General features: G+C 42.3%; 1 protein-coding gene across 7 annotated transcripts in view; it reads left to right on the forward strand.

The window, feature by feature from the left end:
- VTCN1 (V-set domain containing T-cell activation inhibitor 1) overlaps positions 1–12,750 on the forward strand; it is a 194,301-nt gene that overhangs the window by 164,960 nt on the left and 16,591 nt on the right. For 4 of the 7 annotated variants that reach the window (XM_021089976.1, XM_021089974.1, XM_021089978.1 and 1 more), the window contains 2 exons: positions 1,424–1,488; positions 10,807–11,041. In XM_021089976.1, the coding sequence (XP_020945635.1) occupies positions 10,882–11,041 (160 nt within the window). In that variant the 5' untranslated portion in view covers positions 1,424–1,488; positions 10,807–10,881. Of the gene's footprint in view, positions 1–1,423; positions 1,489–10,693; positions 11,042–12,750 lie in introns of all 7 variants that reach the window. The other 3 variants (XM_005663545.3, XM_013997235.2, XM_021089977.1) reach the window with 1 other exon arrangement.

Below are 12,750 nucleotides of genomic sequence, written 5' to 3' on the forward strand. Positions count from 1 at the left end.
CCTCTTGGAATCGATGGCAGATAACCCTCTCATCCAAGGCTTCATTTTGCTCATTCAGTTGCTGCCTCTACGGCTGTACCTCATGAGGGTTTAACCCACAGGGAACTGTTTACTCAAACAGTTTCTTGTGAGTCTGCCGTTCCTCTCTGGAGGGCTCATCCCTGAGTACAATGAGCCTATTCAGGGCGGCAAGTAAAATGCCCAGTGCGTCCCTTTTCTCTGTAGCATCATTCTTTGCCTCCTGTGCCTCTCTTTTGTCCTGCCTATTGCGTAACATGAGTGTGGGTGTAAGGAGTGCATGAGTTGCCAGCAGTGAGAGTGTGGCCGAGGACACCTGCCTGATGACTTAGTCACTGGAGCAGGCAGCCCTGGGCAATCTTCCCAGGAACTGCTCTGCCACTACGCAAGCCCTGCCCTGCACCTTCTCTTCTGTCTGAGTCACTTACCTCTCATGGGTTGCCCTGGGCAGAGAGGAGAGACACACCCCATTCAGGAGCCCCCACCCCAGGGAGGCAGGGTAGCAGGTAGTCGAGCGCAGATTCTGGAGACGATTCGAATTCCAGCTCTGCTACTTACCGACGGTATGAATTTAGAGAAGATGCTTAACCTATGTCATTTCCTCACCTGTAAAACAGAGATGATAAATGTGTTTACCTCGTAAGGTTGTCACATAGATAAAAGACATAATCCATAAACAGCACCTAAAACAACATCTGCAACATAATTCTAGCACTCAGTAACTTATTTGCTTATTTCCCAAATGTCATTTGTTTATCCGCTCATTAAACACTGGCAGGAAATGTTATCAAGAAGCTAACTGTAGTTATGTCTGGATGGGGGCGTCACAGGGGATTTTGTTGTCCAGTTTTTTCTTATTTATATTTTCTAAACTTTGTCCAATAATTAGGTGTTAATTTTTTAATAAGCGAAAACAAACTCACAGGGGATCTACAGGCTGAGTGGGTACCAAGTGGAGACATGACCATTGCCCTTAGTGAACTTTAAAGTCTAAGGAAGGAGACAAAACAGGTAGATTAATGATGTAAGGGGCTGGGTACAGAAGCAGTCTCCCCCCCCCCAACAGTGGCACCTAGCGTTTCAGAAATGCCATCAGTTTTTGCCCAGCCGCCTTTGTATATGGTCTTCACGGGTCTGGAAGGAGGAACGTATGATGACACACACAGTCAGAGAGAAGAGCCACTCCTTTCATTATCCCAGCGCCCCAGGGGGACGGAAATGGAGGATGGAATCCTTGCCATTCCTTTCTAAGACACCCATTCCTAGAAAAGGGCTTGTGCTAAAGAAAACAATGAGATTCTTTAGGTAGCACCTCTTAGAAATAAGAAGTATCAGCCCAGGATGCAAAGCAGCAGGTCAAATGGAAAGAAGAAGTAATTTCCTGTCTCTCTCTCTCTCTCCATAGCATTATTAGCATCATCATTATTCTGGCTGGAGCCATTGCATTTATCATCGGTTTTGGTATTTCAGGTATGTGATTTCTTGCATCATCACGATCCACTCACCCCTCGACAATAAGCCCCTAATCATTCAATGTGGTAGAATGGAAAGAGCAGAGGGCTTGGACCCAAGGACCTCAGGGTAGAGCATTGGTTCTTCTAATTGTTGACTGTGTTCTCTGCACTTTATTTATTTATTTATGTATGTGTTTGTCTTTTTGTCTTTTTCTAGGGCCACATCCTTGGCATATGGAGGTTCCCGGGCTAGGAGTCTAATCAGAGCTATAGCCTCTGGCCTGCACCAGAGCCACAGCAACACAGGATCCGAGCCGCGTCTGCAATCTACACCACAGCTCAGGGCAACACCAGATCCTTAACCCACTGAGCAAGGCCAGGGATCGAACCCGCAACCTCACGGTTCCTAGTCGGCTTCGTGAACCACTGAGCCACAGTGGGAACTCCTGTTCTCTGCACTTTAATCATTTAACTCCCTGGGCCTCAGCTTCCTCATTTACAGAGTAGAGGACATAATGTCTACATCACCAAGTAGTTGAGAGAATCAAACGGAATGTCGATCCGAGTGGTCTCTCTACCAGACAGTGCTGAAGACAGCACTCCGGGATCACGGGTGAAGGGCTGTGGCTGAGCCATTCTATCAGTGGTTGATCGGGGTAGATGAGTCCTTTGCAACGAAGCTTCAGCTGAAATGTTAAAGAGTATCAAGTCTTTGTACCCAGGGTTCTTAGGTAAAGGGGATGCTTAACTCGTCGTAACTGCTGCTCCATGTAGGAAACATGCCATCATGGCACGGATGGTGAGGTGCCGAATGCAGCTAACTGACAGCAGTTGCAGGAATGGTTCTCTCTTCCGGTTGGACCATGTCTCCGAAGCATCTATTATGGATGCCAATTTAATGAAGACCTTGTGGGAGTTAGACCAGCAGCTGTCCTCTCTGAAGCAAGACCTTTGCTTCATTTCCCTTAAAGTACCTGACTCATGCCAACACATTTCTTTTAACTTACTCTGTGGCCAGAGCTGTCACTTCATAGCTTTGGTTTTTATAGTTCCAGCTGCCCTTTCTGTCACCCTCTTCTTGTGTGTGTGTGCTGCCACCTAACAGTAAGCACCAGGCCTCAATGAAGAAAACTCCTTGTAGATGTGTTTGCCTAGGAAAGACAATAGCATCCTTTCCCACTTTCTTTTTTTTTCTTTCTTTCTTTCTTTTTCTTTTCTTTTTCTTTTTTTTTTGTCTTTTGTCTTTCTAGGGCTGCACCTGAGGCATATGGAGGTTCCCAAGCTAAGAGTCTAATCAGAGCTGTTGCCGCTGGCCTCCACCACAGCCACAGCAATGCCAGATCCGAGCCGTGTCTGCAATCTACACCACAGCTTGCAGCAACACTGGATCCTTAACCCACCGAGCAAGGCCAGGGATCGAACCCGCAACTTCATGGTTCCTAGTCGGATTTGTTAACCACTGTGCCATGATAGGAACTCCTCCCCACTTTATCAACAAAAATGTTGTGTCTTTCATCCACTTTTCCATTGGCTTATCTTTTTAATATGCACAAATTCTTTATTCTGGATGCAATTTGGTTATATGTGTTGTAACGCATCTTGTTCGGCTTGCTTTTTTCACTCTTTTAATGATGACTTTCAATGAGCCAAAATTCTTACTTTTAACATCGTCCAGCTTATCAATCTTTTCCTTCATACCTGGAGCTTTTCGTAAACTGCCTGATTGAGAAGTCTGCCTAGCCCAAGGTCATGAAGATTTTCTTCTAGATTATCTTCTAGAAGCTTTAGTGTTTTACCTTTCATGGCTATACAAAGCATCTAGAATAAGGTCACGCACGGGCAGAGATAATGGTCAAGCTTCACGTGTTCCAGGGCTGTGCAGGTGACCCAGCAGATTCACTGAGAACTCTATCCTTTCCCCACTTCCTGCGAGTGCCTCTTTCTCATAAATCAAGTATCCAAAAGGGTATGGATCTGTTTCTGAGCTCACTAGCCTGTTTCATTCTAATATTCTTTTATAATTTGTTTTCTCTCTCTGTCATTTTTCCCCCTCTTTTCCTATTCTTGGGCATTTTCTTTTTCTGTCTCTCCTCTTAAAACAGGTTTACAAGGAGTAATTTTAGCTTTACAGCAGGTTTGAAGGAACCAGCTCTCGGCTTTCTTTTTACTTTCTCTGATTGTTTTCTTCTTTAATTAACTTTGGCTTTTATCTTTGTTAATGTCCCTCTTTCTGCTGTGTTTTGGTGTCTTTTAATGCTTTTTCTAATATCTGAAAACAAGCACTTCACAAAACAGTATGTCCGGAAAGCCAAGACACTGCTTTTAGAAGATAGTGCCATTTAGTTTTCCAAAGGGAGTTACCCAGTTGCTCTGCTCCAGAGTGTATGAGACCCAGTGCCCCATGTCCTCCCCAACGCTGGATATTGTGCAGTATCGTTGTGATTTTAACTGCTGTTGCCTCGTGACTGAGGAGAGTGGGTATATTTTCATATGAGAAACATCATACTGAGTGACAGAATCAGACACAAAATAGTACCATCTGTATAAAAAATAGGCAAATGAATCTCTGCTATTAGAAGGCAGAACAATGGTTCTTACCCTGGGGAGAGGGAGAGAGTAGACATTAGGAGAGGGCACAGAGGGACTTCCGGGAGACAGAGCTCTTGTGCTTGGTGTGGGTGTTGGGTACATGGGGTGAAGTGGCGATCGTTTGTCACAGTGCACAATTATGTGTACGTTTTTACATATGTATGCTATACTTCTACAACGTCTATAAAGGGTGTGTGTTGTCACATACATACTGGCTGGTAATTTTGGACTAACTTTTCAAGGTAACAATGCATCCATTTTGGTAGCTTTCTCGCTAAGGCATCACGCCCCTTCCTTGGTGTTAATTTGCCCTATTCGTGATCTTATTTACCACTTTGAATTAAAACCCCAGTGTTTGTCCTTCCCTCTAAATCTTGGTGCCGAAACTTTTGGGGACCTAGAGCTAAACGGCTTGACATCAGAGCCCTCGTGGAGTTATATTTTGCTTGTGAGTGGCTTTGACCACCCTAGCAAGAATTTTCACATTGTCACAGCTTCCCTGTGACAGTAAACATGTTGCTCCTTAGATGTTTTCCTGTTGCAGACAGACCTACAGCGACCTCAAGTACTTAGTTCAGTTCCTTGAATACAGAGGTTCTCTTTAAGTGCTTTTATTTTTTAAATTTTTATTGAAGTATAGTTGATTTACAATATTGTCTTAGTTTCAAGTGCACAGCAAAGTGATTCAGTTGTGCATAGATATGTATTTAAATATATGTGTGTGCATTGTATAGATCTGTATTCTTTTTAGAAATTCCTTTCTAAGTTATTACAAGACGTCAATATAGTTCCCTTGCAATACAGCGGGGACTTACTGTTTATTTTATATATGGTTGTATGTCTCTGGTAATCCCGTACTCCTAATTTATCGCGCCCCCCTTTCCCTTTGATAATCATAAGTTTTCTATGTCTGTGAGTCTGTTTTTGTTTTGTAAATAAGTTCATTTGTACTATTTTTTAGAGTCTATGTATAAGTGATATCACATGATATTTGTCTGCCTTATTTCCCTTAGTATGGTAATCTCTAGGTCCATCCATGTTGCTACAAATGGCATTATTTCATTCTTTTTTATATTTCATTGTACATATGTGTGTATATATCTCACATCTTCTTTGTCCACTGATCTGTTGAATATATCTGGAAAAGATGAAAACTCTTAATTAGAAAAGATACATGCACCCCAGTGTTCACAATGGCGCTATTTACAAGAGCCAGGACACAAAAACAACTTGAGGGTCCATCCTTGGGTGCTTTTTGAATGGACAAGTGGACAGAAGCATGGAAGGCTGAATACATAAACAAAAATTACAGTTCACTCAGTCAAGCAATGTACAAATAATATTAAAACCCTACCACCAACAAATGGTTTTCTGCCTTCTTCCTGTTTTTGTAAGGCGAATGCTGATTATTATTTGGGATAAAATGAGCAGTTTATTCATTTGACACTATTCAGATAGATTTTTCTCAATTGCCTCTATTAACAGGACCATAACCCTTAACCTGAGAGTATTATATTATCACCCTTTAAATAAATTCAATTAAATGTTAGCCGGCTTAATACACAAGACCATGAAATGAATTAAGGAGCCTTAAGCAGAGGATGATAATGTGAGATCTTTTGATTCCTTTCTGTGTGCACCTCACTGTACTAAATAACTTTGCACATGTTATCTGATTTACTACCCACAACAAACAGGGGATAAATATGACTCTGTCCTGATTATAAACTTGCCTAAGGTTGCACACAGCTAGCAAGCCGGCGCCACGGTATCTCAAGCCTTGGAACTTTGATTCCAGGGCCCTCACTCCCAGCCATCACCCCATAACGATGATAACACTCACGCAGAGGTGTGGCAGAGAAGGGTGTTTTCTGGTGTGCCTTGCAGGTATTATTCCTGAGACCATAGCTTTTAAAGATGTAAAGATATTTCTAAATACAGAAAAACACCATGATTATTTCTCTATAACTCTGCTGAGGCCGTATATGTCACCTTTTCATAGCCATTCTACTCCTTGCAAGTTCTAAACATGGACTCTCTAAAATGTAGAACACACTTGAGATGAACTGTTGGGAAGAGAGGCCGAGCAGCTCCCATTACCCCCTGGCTAAGGACAGCCTTTGGGGATGACCCTTGGAGAAGGAGGGACATGAAGGGAAAAGCCCCTGACTGCACTCAGCCCACTCTCTGTGCTGTCACTCACCCGTTGGGTGACTCTGAACAGCTCTGTGTAGTAGAAGCATTTCGGAATCAGAGGTGTTCTAACCTCAGGTCTGACACTAACTGTGTCCTTTGAGATATAACCTTCCAGAACCATACTGGTAAAACAGAGTTGTTGAGGGAATTAAATGAGAAAGTATTTATAAAGTACCAGACATATATGCGTAGTAAATGGCTGCTACTGTTATTGACGTTGCTGCCGTCGGTGCCATTAGTAATAATGTGCTATTAATGCACTCATAGAGCACCTTCTAAAACTTGTACACGTTCCTGGCCACACTAGGAAACTCCCCTGAAGTTAGCGGAGCCAGGGCAGGAAGCCGCAGGACACTGCCTTCTAATTAGGCTCCATATTTGGACACTGGATAAATCAAGCAGGCATGTGCTTGTGGGTCCAAGACAGGAGCATTGCAGTCGTTTGCAAAGAATTTGATTTTTTCAAACATGGTAGTCATCCGAGAAAATAAACAGCTGTTGGCCTTTCTTATGCTTATTTTATGGCTCTTAATTGTTTTTGTTTTTACATGAGGTAGGGATACTGCTTTAGTGGGTAGGCTCTCATATCTTAATCTGGCCCTGGATACCAACAAAATGTGGGAGAAAAAGCACGGGCTTAGTAATAACTCACACAAGATGGACTTGGATGCTGGCTCCGCTGCTTGCTAGATACAGGGTCTTCGGCAATCATTCAACCCCACAGAGCCTCTTTATCCTCATTCCTAAAATGGGAGAAGAGTCATTCTTCCCTCTCATGGTTGTTACCTGGCTTAAAATGAGTCACTATAATTAAAGCATTGGTGCTCTGATCTGCAGTCTTTCCAAATGACTCTAATTAATAGCGGTTATCAGTGTCATTGATGCAAGGTTTAACATATGCCAAGTCAGGCACTGTGTTAAGCTCTTTACCTGCATTATATATCATTTAGTCCCTTCAGGGGCCTTCTGAAGGAGCTGCTAAGATTAGCATCTCTATTTTACAGATGAAAAAAATCATGGAATAGAGAAGTTAGGAAACCTGTCCAAGCTCCTATATCCAGTGAGTGGTGGAGCTGGGACTTGAACCCAGACAGCCTGACACCTGTTCTCAAATGCTGTCCTCTGCTGCTGCTTTCCTATATTGTTTTTTTATTTAGCCTGACCCGGCGTCCTTTCTAATTCTTCTTACAGGAGTAACTTATCCCCAACCCTGCCTTCTTCTCTGGGAAGAAGGGCACCCATGGGCACCACCCCAGGTTCCACGGGTGCAGACTGAAGCCTGTGTGTTGCCTTTAAGCTCTGTGCTGTGGGGTCCAGCTGGACCGCTGGGTTCCAGCGATGCTGATGATGCTCTCTGTGCTTCAGACAGAACTTATCTTACTGAGTCATTGCAAAGGAAAGTTCATTTTCCAGGTTTATCCAGTGGAGTTGGGTATCCCGAAATCATACTGTCTGTAAAGAATCCTTGCTTTGTGTTACCTATAACCCCAGTTTCCAAGTGATTCCTGCTTCTCCTGCGGAGGGTATTTGAATAGTGCCCACCCCGTGCGAAAGCAGAATGGCTCCAATTTCAGCTTGCTCCCCTTTGACAGCTCCACTTTTCCCAGGCAGACCAGTGCTGTGATAGTAATCAGCCCTCCTGAGCTGGAGAATTCATTTTCAGCAAATGGCTGGGGCATCCCACTTGAAAGAGGTTTGATGGAATCTTAGAAGCCAATAGAATCCTTAAAACCTGTGCCTGGTTAAATTAACAGAATTCTCTATCAGTAGATAGCTACCTCTACCCATCTCCTAGAGCCCTTTCGCCCTCAACAAACCAGACAAGAGCCCCTGGTGGTGAAGAAGCCTGGAGAGTCCTATCAGGCCAGACAGTGGTTACTAGAACACAGCTCCTTAAGCCCATATTTGTTTGCAAGTTCGAATACCGATTTCCTTTTGAAAGAAGCAATATTTATGTGCTGTTGCTTGGAAATTAAATTTCATTTTGTCGCTTGTAACCATCATATACTCATCTAACAAATAAGTATTTATTGATTGCTTTCTGGGTGCAAAGCAATGGCTTGGTTCCCGTGGTTTTTTAAATTCTCACTGGCTTTTATTCCTCCTCTTGACTTGCTACAGGGAGGGGGATCTCATCAACATTATACTCATTCTATCTGCCACATCCTTAACGTAACCTTAAATGAGCCAGAGCCCACAGTGGGTCCCCAGGGCACGCCACAGCTGCCTACTCTTCATCATTAAGTTTTCTAAGAGAGAGTTCAACAAATGCTCCACCTGTGGGCTCAAGACCAACACATTAAAATTAATTCAGTAACACGATTACCGAACTAAGATATGTCATTACCTTTTCATTCTCCCCATAAACTGTGCTAATCATGTATTTTTTCTAAAATGTAATTTTTCAATTCAACTCTAATGGAACTTTATAAATTACAAATTTACCCTCGCTCCAACATAGTTACATTTGTTCTGTGATTTTATTGCAAATCATAGTGTTTTCATTCCTTTTTTTTTTAAGGTCTTTTTTCTTCCCTTCCTCTTTTGTTCTCTTCTCTTGTGATTTGCTGACTATCTTTAGCATTGTGTTTGGTTGGCTTTTTCTTTTTTATGTGTGTGTCCATTGTAGTTTCTTGGTGCGTGGTTCCCATGAGATTTTGATATAACCCTATGTATGTGTACAGAATTATTTTTGGCTCCTGGTCTCTTAATTTCAAATGCATTTTCAGTGTTCTATATTTGTCCTTTCCTCTTCTCATGCTTGCTAGTTTTGATGCCATATTTGTCGATGGGTGCTTCCCTGCTTTTATATTATCTTTGCCTTTACCAGTGAGCTTTCTCATTTGTTTCTTCTTTCTAATTGTGGCCTTTTCTTTTCTGCCTAGGGAAGTTTCTATATAGGTGTTGTATAGACTGCATTACAGACTATGAAAGGATATAATGGGAAGTGAGGCTGGGAAGGTAGCCATAAGGCTGACATCCATGGGCATTTCCTGTGTGCTTTGCAGTATCTAACGTTGAAGGCCATGCTGTTAGTCTGAGGTTTACTTCACAGCCTTGGGATCCATGGAAGATTAGGGATTAGAAAACTGACATACTCAGATTGTACTTTAAAGTCTACCTGTAAGATTAATGCATGGAAAACAGATTAGATGGAGGCAAAGATCAGAGGCAGGAATGCCAGTATGGAAGCTGAGAAGTGCTCCAGCACCCATCATGTTGGACTTTTCTGGCTGTAAGAAAGAGAGGTTTGTGCAGACCATGACAATATAAAGTGTTTGTTTAAAGGATACTCAGAGGTTGTCTACAGATGTGATAAATTCATTTTAGTAATAAAAAAAAAGTTAAAAAAAAAAAGGATACTCAGAGTTTGGGTCAGGAACTAGACCCGAAAACCCTCAGGATCTAAGACAGCTCTGGGAATGGGGGATTCTCTTCATCTTTTCCTCTCACGGTCTCTCCCTCACACTTTGAGTCTGCTCCACTCTCCTCTTGGGCTCAAGGACCCAAGACCCTCTCCTTAGCTTCACACTGAAACCACAGAAGGAGGCTCTCAAGGAGATTCAGTTCATTAAATCACCCTGTAGGCATCCCCAGTCAGCAGCCTCCTGTATAGAAAGGAGAGCTGATCAGTCCTTTACAGACTGAGTGGGCTATGGGCTGGGCAAGTGGGGAAGAGGCAGTGGACATGGCTGTCACCCTAATTAATACTTCTGATGTGTTTGGAGGGAAGCGTGTGCTTCTAAGACCAAAAGTCTGTTTCATTAAGTACCATTCTTCATTATGCCATACATAGCTAGCACTCTAGCCTTGACCAAGTCACTTCTACTCTCTATGCCTTCATCATTCAAACGGAGACAAGAGTCAAAAGAACTTTAGAATTCTGCATGCTTCAGAATGATTAGCCACATTTAGTTAACATGAGGTTTCATTTCTGTGCCACATTTGGTTAGAATAACAGTACCTTATATGTATAATTAGTTTGTAAATCAAGTTCACAGCCATTGGATTTGTCCTTCACAGGAGCTGTTTAAGGTAGGTAAGCCAGACAGCATTACTGCCATTTTACTGAGATGCAGAGATTCATTCAAGGTCACAAAGCTCTGAAGTGACAAAGCCAGGATTTGAATTCTCATCTTCAAACCCAAAGTCCAGTATGTTCGTTCTTCTTTTGTTTGGTCTCAAGGATGGTGTTGTTTGGCCTCAAAAACCTACTGTGTGGCTGTTTTATCTGCTGCTGGCAGGTCTGCTCTAGTGGTCAAAACGATGGTCTTCATGCTCTTTCTATTCTTATGTCATCTTTTATTACGTGTCTCCGCTTCTGTATATTTTTAATTTATGACAGAAGTTCTTGTTTGGCTTTTTAGTGGTGAAGGATTTGGTTGCAGATGTTCCAGAGCGTCCCTTGGTGCTGACCCTTGTTTCCTGAATTGTAGGAAGACACTCGATCACAGTCACCACTCTCACCTCAGCTGGGAACATCGGGGAGGATGGAATCCTGAGCTGCACTTTTGAACCTGACATCAAACTCTCTGATATCGTGATACAGTGGCTGAAGGAAGGTGTTACGGGCTTGGTCCACGAGTTCAAAAAAGGCAAAGATGACCTGTCAGACCAGGATGAGATGTTCAGAGGCCGGACAGCAGTGTTTGCTGATCAAGTGATAGTTGGCAATGCCTCTCTGAGGCTGAAAAATGTGCAACTCACAGATGCTGGTACATATAAATGTTACATCATCACTTCTAAAGGCAAGGGGAATGCTAAACTCGAGTATAAAACTGGAGGTAAGTTACTTTGAAGAGAGGGAAAGAAGGTACCAGAAGATATTCGAGACTAGAGAGTGAATTGCTGATGAAATGTCATGCTCATGGTTAATTTATACCAAAGACCATCCCAATTTTGCTAGCAGCTATACTTTCTGCCCAAGATCCCACCGACTCCAAAATAATATTCTATAATCTAGGATTTAAAATCATTTGCTGACGACTCTGTCCTCTTCTGAATTCTTTATATGTTCCCAAAAACATTTTACCTATACTTTTCTCTCCATCAGGAGGCTTCTGTTCTTTCTCTCTTGTGCTAGTCCCAGGTCTTGCCAGTGAGAGAAGCTGCTAGTCTGGCCTGAGATTTTTCTGTGCTAAGTAGGCCCCAGCCCAAGTCTGAAATCAGTACCTCCAGTGTAACGCATTATAGAAGTTCAAAGGAAAATGAACCAAACAATACTGTCCTATAAACTCGCTAATCCTCCAATGAAATCCACACTTCCTTACCAACTAAATTTAATGTATGTTCTCTGAATTTATGTACAAGGGACTCAGATAATGTAAGGAGTAAAAAGATGATTAAGAAAACACAAACTTTCCTTTAAAAAGACACATGCATGTTCATTGCAGCACTATTCACAATAGCCAAGACATGGAAACAACCAAAATGTCCATCAACAGATGATTGGATTAGGAAGATGTGGTATATATACACAATGGAATACTACTCAGCCATAAAAAAGAACAAAATAATGCCATTTGCAGCAACATGGATGGAACTAGAGACTCTCATACTGAGTGAAGTAAGTCAGAAAGAGAAAGACAAATACCATATGATATCACTTATATCTGGAATCTAATATAGGGCACAAATGAACCTTTTCCACAGAAAAGAAACTCATGAACTTGGGGAATAGACCTGTGGCTGACAAGGGGGAGGGAGTGGGGTGGATTGGGAGCTTGGGGTTAATGGATGCAAACTACTGCCTTTGGAATGGATGAGCAATGAGATCCTGCTGTGTAGCACTGGGAACTGTGTCTAGTCACTTATGATGGAGCATGATAATGTGAGAAAATAGAATGCGTACATGTATGTGTAACTGGGTCACCATGCTATCCAGTGGAAAAAAAAATTGTATTGGGGAAATAATTTTAAAAATTAAATTTAAAAAAGAATACTCCAAATAAATGAATATACAAATAAAATTTTAAAAATAAAATAGTGCCCAAAGGAAAAAAAGAAAACAAAGGTGATTGTCCTCCTTCTGTAGAGCTCATAGTGTAGATAGAGTTACAGAGCTGAGGATTAGGGCAGAGATAAGAAACATATGTAAATATCTATAACAATTGGTAAGGTGTAGTAAATGCTTTAAGAGAAAAGAGGAATCGAGTGATTTGGGGATTCCGCAGAAGAGAGAGATCATGCATGGGGAGGAAAGCGATAGGAAAGCTCCCATGGAGAGAGTCTGACATTTAAGAAGAGCCTTGAAGGATAAGCAGAAAAGTATCCTGAGACCTCCTAGCCTAACCCAGTCTGCACAGGCCTTTCTTGGACCCCTCGTACCACGTGCACATGATGGTCCAAAGCACAGATCGAAAGCAGAACTGGGCACATAAGTGGCCTGGCCAAGGCAACCTCACTGAGCCTCAGCTTCTTCATCTTAAAATGGGGGTTAAGAGTCATGTCAAAGGAACGCTGGAGCTGACTGAAGGGGCTTCCAATGGCAAAA

This window comes from Sus scrofa, chromosome 4, assembly GCF_000003025.6.
Source record: "Sus scrofa isolate TJ Tabasco breed Duroc chromosome 4, Sscrofa11.1, whole genome shotgun sequence".
Lineage (NCBI taxonomy): Eukaryota > Metazoa > Chordata > Mammalia > Artiodactyla > Suidae > Sus > Sus scrofa.